Source organism: Fusarium flagelliforme, assembly GCF_020744385.1.
Source record: "Fusarium flagelliforme strain FIESC 12 MPI-CAGE-AA-0113 chromosome Unknown B0J16scaffold_8, whole genome shotgun sequence".
NCBI classification, from domain to species: domain Eukaryota; kingdom Fungi; phylum Ascomycota; class Sordariomycetes; order Hypocreales; family Nectriaceae; genus Fusarium; species Fusarium flagelliforme.
The window spans coordinates 2,606,689-2,623,677 of NW_025763510.1; the positions used below are offsets into that span (position 1 = coordinate 2,606,689).

At 46.7% G+C, this 16,989-nt stretch overlaps 8 protein-coding genes across 8 annotated transcripts; 4 read left to right on the forward strand and 4 right to left on the reverse strand.

The window, feature by feature from the left end:
* The first annotated feature begins 497 nt into the window (after positions 1 to 497).
* B0J16DRAFT_199493 (uncharacterized protein) lies at positions 498 to 1,538 on the forward strand. Its single transcript, XM_046122941.1, has one exon. It carries the CDS (start codon positions 606 to 608, stop codon positions 1,074 to 1,076), a length of 471 nt encoding a protein of 156 aa, XP_045978332.1. The 5' UTR covers positions 498 to 605; the 3' UTR covers positions 1,077 to 1,538.
* On the forward strand, positions 1,537 to 2,349 carry B0J16DRAFT_199494 (uncharacterized protein). The gene has a single exon (XM_046122942.1). It carries the CDS (start codon positions 1,616 to 1,618, stop codon positions 2,225 to 2,227), a length of 612 nt encoding a protein of 203 aa, XP_045978333.1. The 5' UTR covers positions 1,537 to 1,615; the 3' UTR covers positions 2,228 to 2,349.
* A 282-nt stretch (positions 2,350 to 2,631) lies between these two features.
* B0J16DRAFT_325475 (uncharacterized protein) lies at positions 2,632 to 3,126 on the reverse strand (the record flags this gene model as incomplete). The annotated part of the gene is made up of 1 exon (XM_046125886.1): positions 2,632 to 3,126. The coding sequence occupies one exon, from the start codon at positions 3,124 to 3,126 to the stop codon at positions 2,632 to 2,634; it is 495 nt and encodes a 164-aa protein (XP_045978334.1).
* A 2,699-nt stretch (positions 3,127 to 5,825) lies between these two features.
* On the reverse strand, positions 5,826 to 6,692 carry B0J16DRAFT_276451 (heterokaryon incompatibility protein-domain-containing protein; the record flags this gene model as incomplete). The annotated part of the gene is made up of 1 exon (XM_046123746.1): positions 5,826 to 6,692. A coding segment is annotated over one exon (867 nt), but the record flags the coding sequence as incomplete, so codon positions are not given.
* An 828-nt stretch (positions 6,693 to 7,520) lies between these two features.
* Positions 7,521 to 8,631, reverse strand: B0J16DRAFT_376549 (uncharacterized protein; the record flags this gene model as incomplete). The annotated part of the gene is made up of 3 exons (XM_046130771.1): positions 7,521 to 7,918; positions 7,970 to 8,444; positions 8,494 to 8,631. The coding sequence occupies 3 exons, from the start codon at positions 8,629 to 8,631 to the stop codon at positions 7,593 to 7,595; spliced, it is 939 nt and encodes a 312-aa protein (XP_045978336.1). The 3' UTR covers positions 7,521 to 7,592.
* Positions 8,632 to 9,894: 1,263 nt separating this feature from the next.
* B0J16DRAFT_312194 (uncharacterized protein) lies at positions 9,895 to 10,628 on the forward strand (the record flags this gene model as incomplete). The annotated part of the gene is made up of 3 exons (XM_046125038.1): positions 9,895 to 10,000; positions 10,049 to 10,427; positions 10,515 to 10,628. Exons 1-3 carry the CDS (start codon positions 9,936 to 9,938, stop codon positions 10,626 to 10,628), a joined length of 558 nt encoding a protein of 185 aa, XP_045978337.1. The 5' UTR covers positions 9,895 to 9,935.
* Positions 10,629 to 11,031: 403 nt separating this feature from the next.
* B0J16DRAFT_312195 (uncharacterized protein) lies at positions 11,032 to 14,661 on the forward strand. The gene is made up of 5 exons (XM_046125039.1): positions 11,032 to 11,660; positions 11,810 to 12,464; positions 12,521 to 12,633; positions 12,700 to 12,905; positions 12,961 to 14,661. The coding sequence occupies exons 1-5, from the start codon at positions 11,197 to 11,199 to the stop codon at positions 14,544 to 14,546; spliced, it is 3,024 nt and encodes a 1,007-aa protein (XP_045978338.1). The 5' UTR covers positions 11,032 to 11,196; the 3' UTR covers positions 14,547 to 14,661.
* Positions 14,649 to 16,458, reverse strand: B0J16DRAFT_312198 (glycoside hydrolase superfamily). Its single transcript, XM_046125040.1, has one exon. It carries the CDS (start codon positions 16,445 to 16,447, stop codon positions 14,714 to 14,716), a length of 1,734 nt encoding a protein of 577 aa, XP_045978339.1. The 5' UTR covers positions 16,448 to 16,458; the 3' UTR covers positions 14,649 to 14,713.
* Positions 16,459 to 16,989: the final 531 nt, after the last annotated feature.

Below are 16,989 nucleotides of genomic sequence, written 5' to 3' on the forward strand. Positions count from 1 at the left end.
GATAGATCTTGGAAGGATTTCTTGCACTTCTTAAGGTCTTGTTTTGAAACAGCGAGCTCCCTGTTGAGCGTGCGGATATAGCTAAGGATGGAAGTTTCAAATATGTATCGACTCCGCAAGATCTACTGCTCCCTATAGTATTGCATGGTGACTACTACTGCTTTTATATATTATTATGTTCTTTTCTTATTTGATTTCTTGAAGATACAGCAGAACGTGATAGCATAGCGGAAGGTATAAGAAACGGGACAAAATGGGAGAGCAGGGCGAGTTGGACATTACTGGGAAAAGCAAAAATAAGCATAGATTCAAAGGCTCCACAAAGCTAGTCAATAGCTGGATATGGTTACTGCGAAGATCCTTAATGGCGCTAAATCATAATCTTACGGGACAACGGACTTTTGGAAATGACCGAATGTCCAAACCGCAATGATTGATCCGACGGACTATTTTAAACTTTCCTGTAGCTTACATCCCCAGAGAATTCGTTCTATATAAGTCACCCAAGTGCCTCGAAACTTTGACAAGAGAAATATTGAATCAAATATATTATCCACAGGCTCAGGAACCCATTAAACAACTTCCCCCAAATCCCAACAAGCGATATGTCGACTACCGACAGAAAAACCTTTAAATTTTACACCTTCTTCTTCAAATGGATTGATCCTATTATTGCACTCGGAGGAGCATATCTGTATTTCTTTGATCCAATTGGCGCAGTGACCTCAATGGCCCCCAAGTCAAAATACGACTCTGATCAAGTCTTTCTCTTCTATCAGAGCGGTGGTCTTGCATTGGCTGTTGCTTACCTGTCCGCTGCTATTCCCCGATATTCGAAAGACATTACGGTTTGGAGAATTTTGCAGTTTTCACTGTTACTATCCGACCTGGCAGGCATTAGCGGAGTAGGCTTTGCCATGGCTCGTCAAGGCAGACTGGGAGGAATCTGGACTTCGGATGATTGGGGTTGTGGTGGAACGTATGTCTTCTTGACTCTAGTGAGACTGCACTTTTTGGTTTGGAGCCAAGGAATTACTGGCATGGGCGACAGCCAAGCAGTTAAAAAGCAAAGTTAGAGACATGAAAGGCCTCTAAATAGAGCGAGGCTTTGCATTGTGGCTGGTGCATTGGCGGGCAGATGCAGTGAAGATCAGGCAGACTTGGTATTATTATCGTTCAGTAGCCAATAGAAAGAAGGAAATGGTCAGGAATTGTTAATGCAATGGTACGTTAAGGTGCATTCTTTGCTTAGTCACAGATAGTCGAGCTTTAATTGGGCAAGGCCAGGGTGCATAAAACCGGTGTGCACTGTTATGCTTACGCCGCTGCCTGGAAGGATCCTAATCGATGACAGGGTTACTGCCTAGAAGATGCTGATCGATTGATTTGCCTTATGTTTAAGAATACCAAGGGATTGTAGTGAAAGATGACACGCATAACACAGCCTTTCATCCTTCGAGGTGATGCAGATCATCAAGGCAGTGCATCTCAATGTCTTCTAGGACTATAGGTATATATATTTATTTCTCCCACCATCGCTAATAATAATGCATCTCATCGCAGCACATTATAATTTATAAGTCTGAATACACAATTGAGAACAGAACAGCCCAATATGGCAATCAATTCAGCTGCAGTCTTTCATCCCGCCAGGGACTTCCTCATCTTCTCAGCAGCCGTCGGTCTCCCCCTCAACTTCGTTCGGTTCTGCATCATGGGTCGACCGACGACCTTCTTCACATTCATCCTGCTCATCTTCTCCGCTATCTTCGGCTTGACCATGAGACGCCTCCACCGTCAAGGCGCACATCTCAAAGCAACCTTCGCTACACCTATCACTGACCCATTGAATTGTCTTATCGCTGATATACTAATGGGTTCCCTATCGCTCTTAACGCTTATCTTTACATGGACAAAAAATAGGTGGCAGGATACTCCGGAGACGTTCCTGGTAGCTTACTCTTCAACTCCATTGATATTCAATATGTTTCTTCATTTATATCTAGCGCTCCTTGTCCTATTTAGGACAAGTGCGATGAAGGATATTGTGAAGGAGCTCGTGGGGGATTTTGTGTCAAGCTCACCTCAGCCTTGTCCGCATTGTCAAGGTCAAGTGGAATCACACAGTGATCATGATGAGGAGCAGGCGCTGTTGACCCCCCCTGCTGGTGGTCATGAGCATATGCATGAGGGCGGGGCTGGTACTTCAACTGTCTGGACCCGATAAATACAGCTTCAGCTATGGACCGTGGAATACTCTTTCAAAGATAACTATGTCGTCTTCGAGACATGCAATGAATCGGGTTTTAAGGAGCTACTTATATATTCTGTCCCTACTGAAATTCAAACACCGTTCATTTCACGGTTCCTCTACAATTGCCTCTCACGAGTCACCTTCGTGATGACACAATTATCGTCAAATTTATATATTCTGAGTATTGTAAGCCCAATGTCGATGAGACAATTGCAGTATTACAGCATCTATTTATTGATTAGATGTGACTCGAGTATGAAATGCAATATAAGGTGCCGGTATGTCATGGACAACATATTAGCCCTACACCAATTAAGAAAACGCTTAACTAGAAGTTGTCACTAATTCTGATTTCCATGCCTTAGAAGTTTACGATATCAGGTTGTGGCTATAATAATTGGTTTGTTCTTTAGCAGAAGTTTGTTCGTCAATGCTTTATCTAGATACCTGACATAGACCGGGGTCTCTCCCTCAATAGGTTCATCGTCGTCAGAATCTAGATTATCAATCCATTCGTGTTTACGAATTTCTCTTTCCGCAACAGGGAATCCATCTTGTCCACGTAGCCAGGTAAAGATATTTCTGGTCACCATCTCCGAGTTGTGATCGTCTGAGTCATAGTCATCGTAATCGACATCAACCTCTGAGCTCTTGTTCAAAGGGGGTCCAGTCTTTTGTCTTATCGCAACAAGAGGAACCTCCGGCCGTTGCATGACTTCTCTACCGTCGTTGCAGTGCCAGGTCAGACCGACATAGCTAAGGCTATGGTCTTTACCACATAACGAATGTTCGTGGACATCGAGGTTGGTGTCCTCCAAGTTAGTGGAGCCGAAAGATTGGAAGGGAAATAATGGCGGGGTGGTATAATCCATGCCATGACAAAGGAACAGCAGGCGACATTCATCGGCGCGTGAGATTGACGTTGCTCCTGCTGTCGGGCGAGGTACTTGCTCTTAGATAATTGACATCAAAGTGCTTGTCCAAGCAGCTTTTCCAAGATCGACTTTCCACCAACCACTGCGGCCTTCACCAAGAGCTTTTTGATGGGTCCCTATTATGAAAGCGCCAAGCCATAAAAGGCCAATCTCTGAATCGCGTTTTATCAGACCTCGCATGAGGAGATTAGGGTTTGTGACTGTGCTGATAAATGCAAACGAGCCTCCCAACCGCATGCCACATATGTTGTTTTCAACATCGGATTCAAAAAACACGCTCGTTAGAAGAGACTTCGTTGCTCAGGCATTGCAACTGAGGGTCAGGAGTTTGTCCAGCTGGAGTTGGTCTATTATCGCGATGTTGGAAGCTGCAGTAGACTTGCTCTCAGCCCTGTGCTGATCCCGGATAATCTCTGGGGTGGGTAGTCCGATCGACCGGCCATCATATTTGGCAGTCGGAATTAGTAGAGCTGCTGCCAGGCTCAGGTCATCATCTATTTAATGGTTGAGGCAGTATTCGACGTCGACGTTGGCGTCTTGATCTTTGCCAAGATCTGTAAAGCGCGCTCCGATGTAAGTGTGGTAGACCACGGTGAATGGAAAAGGTCGCCTTTTCTTTTTCTGCGGATCGCTACATCCCAACCGCCGTCAACAAATAAAATGGCGTATACCGTACTTTATGAGTCTTTACGTAGGTGCTACAGTATTAAACCACACAGTCGAGACATACTTTCTTGCTAGCCTATAGACCTAGAAAGTTTCCCACCCAGCCCTTTTCCACGTCTTCCTTCCTCCTTTACCTTGCCTGCTGCTATCTTCAAAAACCTTTTTATCGTACCTTTGTGATGTTCCAGCTAGGTGATCGCAATCAGACTGATCAATTTTGATCCATCCAGAATTGCAACCAGTTGTGCAGCAGTCATTGACAGTGCAATCACAGGAGGCTTCTGGAGATATTGACACTTTTCATAGGGCATTATGGCTTCCCTGCCCACACATGATCTTTCCTTTTGCCCTGGCCTGAGATAACGTTGAGACTAGCTACAAAATACCTTCCTTGCTTCCATCGACATTTCTTTTCTGTTCCTTCCTCCTACCTGATAATAAGGTTTCCATCTTGAATTACACTTTTCAAGCAACATGACTCCGATGCTTACACGGGGGACCTTTTTTTTGCTTTGCCAATTGCCCTAATATTGGGTTTCGGCTGTGCATAAAATGCGTTGCTTCCATCCGACTTTTTTCCTCTGGCGTTGGAAGGGGGGAAATCGGTCGGAAGCTAGGCGGTATTTCACAATAAAAAATACACTTTGGTTCCTTCCTCCTACATCAACAACACCACAACCGAATTTCCGCAGACAGTACAATGGCCTCTTATAAGGTCTACCCACGGGCTCCTAGTCGAGCGAACTTTATGTGTACTAAAGCGCTTGGGATGCAGAACAGCTGCTAGAGCATCAAGTCGCGTGCTATCAAGGTCAATAACCTAGATACAGCATCTAGTCCCCCAAGAGTACTTCCTTCTGGACAGCACCGGCAACTAAGAAGTCTATCATTCTAACATATGCAATGCCCAGCCTTCTGGTAACTATTCCACTGGGTGTGACCCCCACAACGAGGAGAGCAGAATCCGCTTCTATCTCGTCTAAACCATCGCTGCGGCTGATCCAGTCTAGAGCAGAAGAGAATTCTGTTTCTGCTCTTGGCCCGTTTTCGTTTGTGGTGAGAACAAGCTGGCTACTATCATTCAGAGTAGCCTGTGGTTTAAGGACCTGATATGGCTTATTCCGGATTAAAGACCAGGGCATTTTTGGTCGGTCCCTTGGGTTGAGGCGCAGAAGGCGAATGTACCGAGTCCCTTCGGGGAGGTTAAACCTACCGTCATGCTGGTCATCAACCACCATTCCTATATGGAAGCTGATTGAGCCCCGAGCGGTGGAGAAATTAGGGTTGCGCCACACCTCCAATGATGGATACATTCCTTGACGCCGACACCATTTCGTGATATCAATGTCTAAGGCCAGTCCGGATAATTTAAGCACTCGTACGGTTGACAACTCGGCAACAGATCTTAAAGGGGAATTTCTATCGCTATTATCCAACGTTGGCGTGCTCGTAAATGAGTAGAACTGCCCATTCAGTCCTTGATACCATGCCTTGGGGTGAGGAAGCTTTAGGTACTTGGCATAGCTTCGGCGATGACCCCAGGAGAAGAATGGATCGTAGTCGACTCCTCCAGGATGGCTGAGCCAGGTCCAGTGAGGCCATTGGCGGAGAGTTGATGAAGGAGAATTCAAGTCGCGAATTAGAGTAGGGTTCGTGGATGAGTGCCTCCAGAGCAGCGCTCCAAGGAAGTTCACATCGCCGATCGGCATAGCATGGATAAAGTCGACTTGGTATAGTTTGGACAAGCGAGCTTGTAAGCCTTCAAACGCCCGGAAGCGGTCGCTAGGGAACGTGAGGTTGCGATCAGAGTAAAGACTGGCACAGGTCTGGTATGATTGCTGCAAACTGTGTCGTGGGGTCGCTGTTGGTAATGGGAGACAATATTCCGCCCATTCATCAAGAGATTCGAGATCAGCATCAAGCTCGTATGCCTTAGTATGGGGTTGGACCCAACTTTCTTTCGTCGTCATTTCGCCGCAAATGAAAAACACCTGTTGCTTGCCAAGAAACAATGTTCTTCTGGAAAGCAAATGCTCCTGCATCGTCCAAGCTCGTGTTTCCCAAGGAGATTCTTCCATGAGCAGTCTGAGGTTCATTAACGGGCTAGCTATTCTTAGGCCTCCAGGTAACTGTTCGAGATATTGGTCGACATTTCTTGGGGATTCGTAGCTGGCCCCTGGCAATCCTCCCGTGACGCCTGATTCGAGCGAAGCTATGGTACAAACACTGCTGGAGTAAATCTGATCCATTTGCGAGATTTGCTGTGCTTTGATATCAGGTTCATCTTGAGGAATGCACAAAGCGTCAATCCAGATGTATCGCTCTCCTAGACGCTTTGTGAAACTGATAGCGTCCTCAAAGGTTTGAGGAAGGTTTTCTTCGAGAAGAGCAATTGGCTGTCTATACATTCGACATACCTTGTCGCTCGCATGATACGACTCGGATTCCATCGCTTTTTCCTCAAAGGTGCGTGAAGCAGCCTCTCCCCAGACATAGGAAAGAGTGATGAAGGGTACGCAATGCCGCGTTTGCACAATTAAGCGGGACTTGACATCGATCAACCTTAGACATGACGGTGAAAGCCCATGCAAGCCGCGACTCGAGATTGATTGCTGCTCGTTACAAGATTGGTGTCCCTCTCGACACGTTTTCAACCACGCTTTGATTCGCTGGTGATCTGCGTACTTGGGGTGAACGAATCGAAGTCCACCAAAGGAGATGTGACGATCGACATTCTGACCATTAATTCGCGTTCGGATCCAGCCCAATCCCCACTCCTGCGGCAGCCAGAGTTCAATCTGAAGTTTTTCTTCAGTTGATGTCGAATCCCTGGTCATTGTTTGTCCATCCTGAAGGGTGTGGATGGCCGACTGGCAACTGGCTGCGCAGCAGTTCTTATTTCCGTCACGAATGACCCTCAACAAAAACCGGCAGACAGGACAAGTACTCCTACCGGTGAAATCCGTCAGGGAGTCGAAGCGGAGGATTTTCCGGGGATGAGGCGGCCGACCACCGGTTCCAAATGGATTGAATAGGTCTAGTATGTTTGCAGCCTGGCAGTCGCTGCAGAAGCGGGTTCCAACAGCTTGCTCAGCCAGGGCATGCGCCAGTGCGTCGTATTCGCGTCGATAATCAATATCTAGACTCATGTTACGGGACATTTCGCGACCAAATCTGGTTCGTAAGGTCGACTGGGAATTTTGCAAGGAAATTTATGATGGAAAGGGAATGAGGAGTTTTGTAGACGTGATAAGGTAACGGAAACAACAAGAATGATGGAAGCAGGGTGCGCATCCACTGGAACAGAGTGGCCGCGCTTCAACCGGGCTGGTTACTGGTAAGCTAAGCGCCCACAAATCCCCCCTCGGTTCCATACGCCAGTTAATTTTAGAACACTAATAGACCTATGCGTGGCTGTCATAGGGAGATGGCAATGAAATAGCAACCCCCAATTTCTACAGATATACTTCCCCTCTCTCTGTATCTCACGTGTTTATTTCCACTCCGCGGCGATCTACTGAAAACCGTCTCCGACCGGTCATTCACTTCAGTGAAGCGCCGGGCCCAGAATAACTCCAAAGTAAACAAATCGGCATACACAAAGGGTTTTGAATAGGTTATGAACGTGTGGGAGATTGGAAAACAAAGTTACTAGATGTTGCATTGCTATCGGGATAGTTTCTTGAAAGAAAAAACGAAGCGTAAGATACAAACGAAATTCCTTCTGTAACATAAGATTATTTGGTTGACTCCCAGTGGTCAGTAGCCTTGTACGTCTTGTGAGTAACAAGAACCTCTCGCTTTGCAACCCGAGATCGCCTGGTGAGTGTCTTCTTATCGTCATCAATCTTGATGCAACCATCAACGTCCTTGGTTGAACAAAGAGGAGTCAACTTCTTAGTGCCCATGTCGCAGAATTGTCCATCCGTGCCGATAAAGTCAGGACCCCAGGATGTTTCAGAAGAGCATAGATCCTCTGCCTTGTGCTGTGTAAGGTTCGAGACGACAAGCTTTCGTTCCATCCAAGGACGACGAGGGCGGTTGGCGCGCTTGCCTGGCACACCTGTGAAATTTTAGCTCGTGATGCAGCCCTTGGATAAAGTTGTCAACATACCAGAGATGGGGGCATCGTCTTCACCCCAAAGAGTGTAAGCGCACGCATCGTTGTTGTCGACAGTCTCCTTCACTTTTTCGCCATACGCAGTAGTATAGAACTTCATAGAAGCACTCTTGGTACCCTCCTTGAGGCTCGAGTCAAGCCAAGTGCACCTCGGAATGTACTCCTCCTTCTCATCTTCGTCCAAGTATCCGGCCATCTCTTTGTTGGCGTACCAAGCCTGACCACACTCATAGCCAATATCACCAGTCCAAGCACCACCGGCAATATTATCGTATTGGCTTACACCGATCCAAGCAACACAGACAGCGTCCTTGGCAACTGAAATGCCAACATACTCGGCGCGAGCGGCATTAGAGAAAGATTCGATCACGGTGTCGACTACCCCTCCCTGCTCCATAGAGCCACCGTCACCTTTGCCGAGATAGTTGTTCTCCTTGTTCCAGGCATAGACGGCTGAGACTTCACCACCCTGATTATTCTGGTTAGTAGCCTCACGCGAGATGTTGGGTGGTACCTACGGAGCCTTCATCGTCGGTTCCGCCGCTTCCAGCCTTGATCCTGATAGCAGCGCCTTCAGTTGGTTTCTCTGGGATCTGGCCTTGAATGAACCCGACAATACCAAGAACGCCGCCAACAATTCCAATAGCGTCGATCATTTTGAGGTTTTAGGCTTTGGAGTTGCGGTAAATCAGCAGTGTTGAAAGATCAATGAGTGGTGGTGGGCTGGACTGCGTGTGTTCGTGACCTTGTGTCACGACGGAGTTCGCTTATTATACTTTCTTAAACCATCTTCGGAGTGTTACACAATTGTCAAAGATCGCCATCGCGAGTCTTTAGCCCAGTGACGCACGGATCATCACCATGGCTAGCGACAATCAGCCTCGCAGCTATCACAGACCTGATCATCTGAGGCAAGGGAGCCTAATTCTCTCGGTTATGCACAGTTACAAAGGCCAAGAGTACTTTTTGTTGTTATTCCCTGTTTGTGGTTAGAATTGGCAGGAAAATGGATCCAACATATCTTTACTCGAAATGGATACCCAGCATGCTGTTGGTTGAGCATAGAGTATCAAGCTACAGGGTTATGGATCCCAGTGACAGTCCGGGCCATCGATCAATGGGAAATGTCCGAACCGTACGATTACTCCGCAGTTTGGGGCTCGCTGATTTCAGTATTCCCTGCTTCTCCACAACATAAATATTATGAGCAAGTCCATCAAATCTTGATTTATTCACTGTGTTACATTCATGAGGGAATCTGAATATACCTTTGCTATTCTCACGAACTGAAATAAACCAAGGTTTTGCATTAATGTTACAAGCGCATGTTGGTTGAATAAGTCTTGGTACTCGTAGCAAAGGCTTTCTTATTGGCCATTGCCATATCAGTTGGTTGAAGATTAGGGGCCGTGCAAGTGGATCAAACTCCAGCATGCCGAACTTAAAACTTGTGCAGTAACATCGGGAGCAATTATTGAATGGAAAGCTGCGGCTGTCCTTCGAATTGGTTAGCTTTTTCTTTCGACCCCGTCAAGATACTGATCCCTGATCAGTTTTATTCCCCGCGGGACCTGAACATGACTCGTCTTCACCTGTGAGCTGGCCAACTGTCACTACGACAGGGGTTATGATGTCGATCCCCTGCTGAATCTGGGGCTGAGGTTGTATCCGCAACGCGGATCCTGTTGGCTCTGTCTAAGCTTTATCTTGGCGCATGTCAGTAAGTCGAAGCCGTCTCAAATTGAAATGCCGTGTTGGTTATGTTCTGTTGGTTGTACCCTGTCATTGTCGATTATGACGTATGAACAATCCGGCAGAGAAACCTGGATACGAAGAATTCCACTTGCTTAAAACTTGACTGGCGGAGAGGTTAACCCAATTTCTTTAACACAGCGCGCTTCTTTACCCAACCCCAGCCTCGAAATACCACCAATACTTAGACACCTACCGACTGTACAATATGTTGCTACAATTACCAATCATCTCAACCTTGTTGTCTCTTGTCTCGGCAAGTAAGATCGGATCGTAAGTACTATTTAACTCATTTATTGCGGTTACTTACTTTCAACGAAGATATAATAACATCACGGTTCAATTCTTCACCGCCGACCAAGATTGTGACAAAGATACCAAAGCACCCATCCTCACAACACGCGACACTCCGACAGATCTCGTCTGCTTCAACCTCACCGACACTTTCTCCCCAGGCAACAAGACGATTTCCGGCATCCAAAAAGCCTACAGACCATGGGAAGACCGGAACTCCAATGTCAGCTATTATCTCGAGCAAAATGACTTCGACTCTAGCGCGAATTACACCCAGATTCGATATGCACTACCCGGGATGGAGCCTGGTGAAGAAAAAGCACAATGGGTGCTTTGGACTTATCCCCATCTTAACTGTGAGACTGTAGTGAAGGATGTTGATCCTGTTAAGTTTCCTTGGTATGAGGTTGATTGTCAGACTGAGGAGGATGGAGAGTGTCAGCAGGTTGATCATCCGATTAAGAGCTTTGCTATTCTCAAAGGGGATAGGAAGGGCGATGGTTGTAAGACTTGGGCGCAGTTGGGGTCTGCGACGAAGATTGCAGGTCAACTATCGCGGGCCTTTTATGCAACAGTAGCGGTGGCTGTTGTGTTTATGATTTTGTAATTAGACGTTGAGATGTTGAGAAATGCCTATGATAATAAATCAGTCTTTTTATTATAAATCTGACTGGGATTCTCCGTGATTAAAATCATTCTTGGGAGTTTGATATCGCGCTTGAAACACCGTGATAACATCTTCAAGAAGGGTGACACAAGAGGTATACTGATGTCAAGTGAATGACACAGTAGGCTTGCAATTATTTCAAGGGTAGTCCGATCTCTCCCCTACAGAAACGAATCATGTGATCAAAATACTTGCACTTTTGAGGCCCCGGGGCTGTGCATCGGTTTACTTGCAAATGGTTGGATGTAAATAGTTATGTAATACTGGCTACTGCCTTGAGATTCCAGCGTGGCACAGTCATTTCCCCTCATTTTGTGTTCTTTCAACCCCGAAGATAAACAAACAAAGCTGTTGTTTTGTCCTTTTCTCAATTCACTTCACGATAACCAGACTAACTTCGGGTTTCATCCTGCACCGTTATTTACCCACCCATATGACTTACCAACCCTTGCCTTAAGTCTCGATTTGGCCTTTTGCACTGAAATCTAACAATAGCTCCCCAAGGATTATGGCTGAGATTCTGGGGATAGTAGCTGGTGCTACGCAGCTGCTTGACCTCACTGCTCGTCTCGTACTCGCATCATCCCATCTCTACACCAACCTGAAGAATGTTCCCGAAGAAATTGAGGCCCTCAAGAAAAGTACACAGAATTTCCACGACCTGCTGTGGATGATCAGCGGCGATTTAGATGGCCCATTGAATTCGCATCCCAACTCCCTACACGTTACCCACCGTATCGTCTCAATCTTCAACGATGCAATGAAGGAATCGGAAGAGCTTGCAGTATTATTGGAACATCTGTCTACCAAAGGATCAAGGTCAGCGAAGCGCCTTTGGTCTTCAATAGCATGTTTGAAGGAAAAAGACGAAATTATAGACAGGGGCCGTCGAATCGAAAGTCTGAAAACTTCAATACAGATGTGGTATAACCACCAGAGCATCATGAGATTGCGAGCTGTCGAACATCAATTGTGAGTACTTAGCTTAGATACTAGAATGCCTGCTAAGAAAATAGATCAACAATCACATACTCACAGCTTGCAACCCAGTCGAGCTTGAGCTTGCTCACACAGCAGGTCTGAAACCTTCCACAAGAGCGACTTATCAAGAACTAACTTAGAGTCAAGTCATCGACGGCTATTGACATGAATCAATCTCTAGCCAAGAACCTCCAGTCCTATCGTCGCGCTGGGATGAATATCAGGGAGCTAGCCCCTCAACAAGAGCGTCGACGAACCGGAAGAAACAAATTATGCACCTGTAGGCCCTCAATCACAATATCGCACGTTTCTAAGTGGAACCTCCAGCTCTTCCTTGATAGGAAAATCATACATTCGACAGATTGCTCATTACACACAGACACCACTACATGGTCAGTTGGTGTGCGAGCTCTTAATCCGAGGATCCAAGCCATGCTCGGATTGCAGCTCGGCGGTTGGTCGCTTTCCATGCTTGGGAAGATCTCGCCTCATTATGTCGTTGACCCTATGAAATCGCCCGCTTTTATTGCTATCCGAGAAGCCAGGAGAGACTTGGATGAAATCCCGATCTCGAACGGCGAGGGCCATCGCGATAAGTTGATGAGGATCGAAACAACAACAGCTACGTCAAATGGCCTGACTGTATTAGTCTACAAGAACTCTCCATTAGATCTCTCCTACCAGAGACATATTGAGTCGATTTGCTCGACTCTACGATTTAGGTTTCTCCAGGCGTTCGCATCAGGCACAGCTTCCCCTGCCGATCGGACACCAGAGGGTATTACAGTTCTTTTTGTATGTTGTCAGATGTTGTGATTGGGGCTAGAGCTTTTTAATTAACATCTTTGCAGCAATTCCTCAACTTCGCGAGTCGCTTAAATGGCTATCAGGAAGCCCTCTTCGATCTATTGAGCTCTACTGTAGAGATCTTGATTCCGAACGACACTGGTTCAAACTCATATCTGTAAGCTTATCAGTGCAACCTGCTGAGAACATACCCTTCGCTTCATCTAACTAACAGCCATCGCAGGCAACCTTTTTCGTCTGATCCGATGCGCGCCGTATTGCAGGGGACGCCATATGAAAGCACAAAGGCCTGCATAAGACTACAGCAACTTAGGTTGGACGGAATACTGATTTCTCATGGCTTTGGTGAGATATCCGATCATTTTCGCAGGTTCCTGGGTCTGACTCCCGTCGTGCGCATTTTTAACAAATACCCTTGTTTACTCGAGAGTAAGACGCTGAGTTGATAACTTATTTAATCAAGTGGTAAAACTGACTTGATAAGATTACGGTCAGAACCCCGTTCATCTTGCCATAGTTCAAAGGTCTGAGCAGAAATTACGTGATCTCCTTGAACAAGGCAAAGTCGACCTGAAGGTAGACGACCCTCCGCTATTACATCTTGCTGTCGGTTGGCCTGCCGGTCTTGAGATGTTGCTCGACGCAGGAGCAGAACCTTTTGAGGCCATCGAGGAAGCATTACTGCAGCAACAACTTCAGAGCATTAGCTTACTACTAGACCACGGATGCCCAGTATTTCGCCCATCCCGAGATCTACTGGATCTTGCCATTCGCTCTCGAGTATCTCCAAACGTAATTCTGCTTTTGATCGAAAAGCTGGCTGGGAGGCGACAAGAATTACTCCAACTGGCCTTGAATCATCTGCCTGAGGCCGTGGTAGAAGCATCTTGGTGCCATTATCATTCAAGGCCATGGCCGTTGCTTGACTACGGCGCAATTGAGATATATGAGCAGCTGAAGACTCACAGTGTTGAAGTGACGGAGGCATTATGGCCAGGTCCATATACTACCATTTATCACAGCCATTTTGTTCTTAAGAGCTCGAGCTTAGCTATGAAGCTCTACCAGCTGGGTTTCCACGACATTGACAAAAATGACGATCATGGAACGACGCCTCTTATTGAAGCGATAAAGGCTTGCGGCCGTAGGACTGAGGATTGCCCTCGACTCATCCAATGGTATTTGGATTTGGGGGTGACTCTTAGCCCTCAACCTTTTTTTACGCACATCCTCAGTCATTCGACTGCGTTCTTGACAATGATATCGGCGGGAGTTTGGATTAACCATGAACGGAAGCTGTACGATATGTCAGAAATCTTCCGCCAGTTGACTCAAGGAGACACGCAAACGAACGACGATTGCAGTTGCTGGTGCAGTACTGTGGGGTGCACTCCAGTTGGCGTAGTCCTCAGAATAAGGAGCTACTTTTGGATCCATGACTTACCCGCATTCCAACTACTCAGACGTCGCCGATGGCTCTATCTCTTGCCGCGTTACTCTTCGCTAGGCTTTCATCTAGACCAGAACTGCTTTAAAGAGGTCTGCAGACTTGAAATATTTGACCGTTTGGGCATGGCGCATACTTGCGGTCTTCGGTTGAAAATATGCCCCGAGAACCACTTTCCTATGCCTAGCGACGAACGCAAGGAATTTCAGGAAGAGGATCGCTTTCTTAAACAGGCCTTGGATCTGTACCTTGAGCTATATCTCAATCTTTTGCAGCAACACCAAGGAAGCTTTGAAAGCTTTTGGATATCCTGGTGGTTTGCTGTGGACCATCTCCTACCCTTTGACCGTCCCAGAGACTCGGAAGACCATTTTCATCCCTTGCATTTGCCTGGATTCTCCAAGGACGAGCTAAGGTCAAAAGCTCAGGGTGCTACCGGATATAGCCCCGATGTCAAAGCCATTGCCTCGACAGTTCATGCGTGCGTTAGACTATTGAATCCAAGAGCTGTCGATACATTCCTCAATCAGCTTAAAGCTGTCTCCTTTGAGAAGTTATTCTACCAGGAGACGATTCTCCACCCGACAAGAGGAACAGACCAAGGGTATATGTGCTTGGGTTGAGGACACTGTCTTCCTGCGACAGGAGGAGATTGATTTGTTACTGGAGAGAGTTTGGGAGGATATTTATAATCTCTTATAGCTACTGCAAGTTTGTTTAGATATCCTGTTATATTATACTACTAAGAATGTTGAATGAATCGATTTTGCATTATTCTTCTCTGTAGGCCTTACCATCCAGCATATACCACACCCCCATAAGGCTTCAACGTGAGGCCATTGCTGAAGTTGTCCACATTCTTCCCTATCAACCTCTGACCCCAAGAGTCATTCTGCAACTCAACCTTCTCTTCCTTATCCGAGAAGTTCAACAAAACAAGCGCCGCCCTCCCATCAAAGCTACTCATAGTATAAGCAAACACCTCCTCACTATTCTCATACTCCTCCAAATTCTCAAACCGTCCATAGACAAAAACATCCTTCTCCTTCAGTCTCAACTCAAGAACCTCTCTCCAGAACGCAAGAACACTATCATCATCCTTCTCCTGCAGCGCAACATTCCACTCCTCATAATCATCATTAACACGCATCCAAGGTTTATCACCTTGTGAAAAACCACCGTTCTTATCAGCGGTCCATTGCATGGGTAATCTTCCGTTGTCACGAGCCTTGAGTCTCATTTCCCTCATGACGTCGGACATATCAGCGCCTGCACCTCGTTTCTCGAGTTGGCTTTTGTAGTAGTTCAATCCTTCAACGTCGATGTAATCTTCAATCTTCCATGATTCGGGGACGTTGGCCATGCCGATTTCTTGGCCTTGGAGGAGGAAGAGTGTTCCGCTTAGGGTGCTAAGGTAGATGGCTAGCATCTTAGCTGCTTCTTTGCGAAACTGGGGGAGATCGGAGCCGTAGCGTGATAGTGAGCGGCCGGAGTCGTGGTTGTCCATGTAGACTGTATTCCACCCGTCGAACTTGGGCATAGCGCCTTGCCAGCGCGAAGTAATAGTCTTGAGCTTGGATAGCCGGAAGTCATCCCGCTCATACTTGTGGTTGGCGCCAAAGTCCATGTCGACAATATCTCCCGTGAACAGCATATTAAGCTCATGGCGGTCCTTGGCCACGTAGCTTGCGACACTGTCTTCATCCTTTGTGAAACCGAGTTCACCAACGGTCATGCAGTCGTACTTGTCGATGACCTCCTTCCGCATCTCACGGATATACTCATGCATACGAGGTCCGCTGGCAAAGTACTTGTCTCCCGGCTGATGTTCTATATCAGGCCGTGTGATAGGTGCATCAGGAAGATCAGGATGCTTCGACATAAGATTCATGGAGTCAATCCGGAATCCATCAGCGCCCTTGTCAAGCCAGAACTTCATATCGTCATAAGTAGCTTGCCGCATATCCTCATTCGCCCAATTGAGATCAGGCTGTTCGGGTAGAAACAGCGACAAGTAATATTGTCCCGTCTTCTCATCAAAGGTCCAAGCACTGCCACCAAATATGGAAGACCAGTTGTTAGGCGGTTTTTGTTTCCCATCAGCATCAAACTTGGGATCACGCCAAAAATACCAATCTCGTTTCGGAGAAGTCTTTGAAGAACGTGACTCTCGGAACCACTCATGCTCGTGACTAGTGTGATTCACCACGAGATCAAGTAGAACCTTGATACCCCGCTCATGACAACCCTTGATAAGAGTCTCGACATCTTGAAGCGTGCCGTAAGGACGATGAATGTCGCGATAGTCTGAGACATCGTAGCCCATATCATGCTGGGGAGACTTGAAGATAGGTGACAACCAGATAGCTGACGCTCCGACTGACTTGATGTAGTCCAGTTTCGAGATGATACCAGGTAAATCACCGAGTCCATCACCGTTTGAGTCAAGGAAACTGGCGGGATAGATCTGATAGACAACGGCTTCTTTCCACCATTGTCTGTCTGGAGGGTTTTGGGCTGACATGGCGTGTTGTGAATCGATAGTATGAGACAAAATTGTGCTGGTCATACGGAAAGTCTGTTTTCGGGTTTCTTATACCTAATTATTCATCCACCGGTCCGACAAACTGTTTCGAATGCGGGGAATAAAGTTGTCGGCCGATAACTTGTCTTGCTTGTCCTCCATGTTAATCCCGGCTCAGTCTGTGGAGATGTCTGGGTGAATTATGATTCGTCTGTAAAGTTACCCCAGAGGCGATTTACATCGGACCGACAATTGGCTCAGCTCATGGACAAGGATCATCTTCTGGTAACCAATAGTAATTCAACCATTCTTCCCTTTGATCCACTTATTCCATCCGACATGCCGACTCTAGGGTGGTGACACTGATTATTTGCGGCGAAAAAGACGATGGATGATCGTGAGTCTAACGTGGGGAGATTTTTCACCTGGAATCCCCATGGGGCTGATGTTAACATTGAAACGGGTCAACGTTTTCCTGGGGATTAAGTATGAAAGATTTAAGACTCAATTTGATATAAAGATCTGAGTGAATCCGCTTCGAT

Excerpts from the sequence above, each read along its gene's own strand:
- B0J16DRAFT_312198 (XM_046125040.1), bottom strand. The coding sequence starts at position 16,447 with ATGTCAGCCCAAAACCCTCCAGACAGACAATGGTGGAAAGAAGCCGTT.
- B0J16DRAFT_199494 (XM_046122942.1), top strand. The coding sequence starts at position 1,616 with ATGGCAATCAATTCAGCTGCAGTCTTTCATCCCGCCAGGGACTTCCTC.
- B0J16DRAFT_199493 (XM_046122941.1), top strand. The coding sequence starts at position 606 with ATGTCGACTACCGACAGAAAAACCTTTAAATTTTACACCTTCTTCTTC.
- B0J16DRAFT_312195 (XM_046125039.1), top strand. The coding sequence starts at position 11,197 with ATGGCTGAGATTCTGGGGATAGTAGCTGGTGCTACGCAGCTGCTTGAC. Across the intron at positions 11,661-11,809 it reads CGAGCTGTCGAACATCAATT|AGTCAAGTCATCGACGGCTA; the intron begins GTGAGTACTTAG and ends GAACTAACTTAG. Across the intron at positions 12,465-12,520 it reads AGGGTATTACAGTTCTTTTT|CAATTCCTCAACTTCGCGAG; the intron begins GTATGTTGTCAG and ends ACATCTTTGCAG.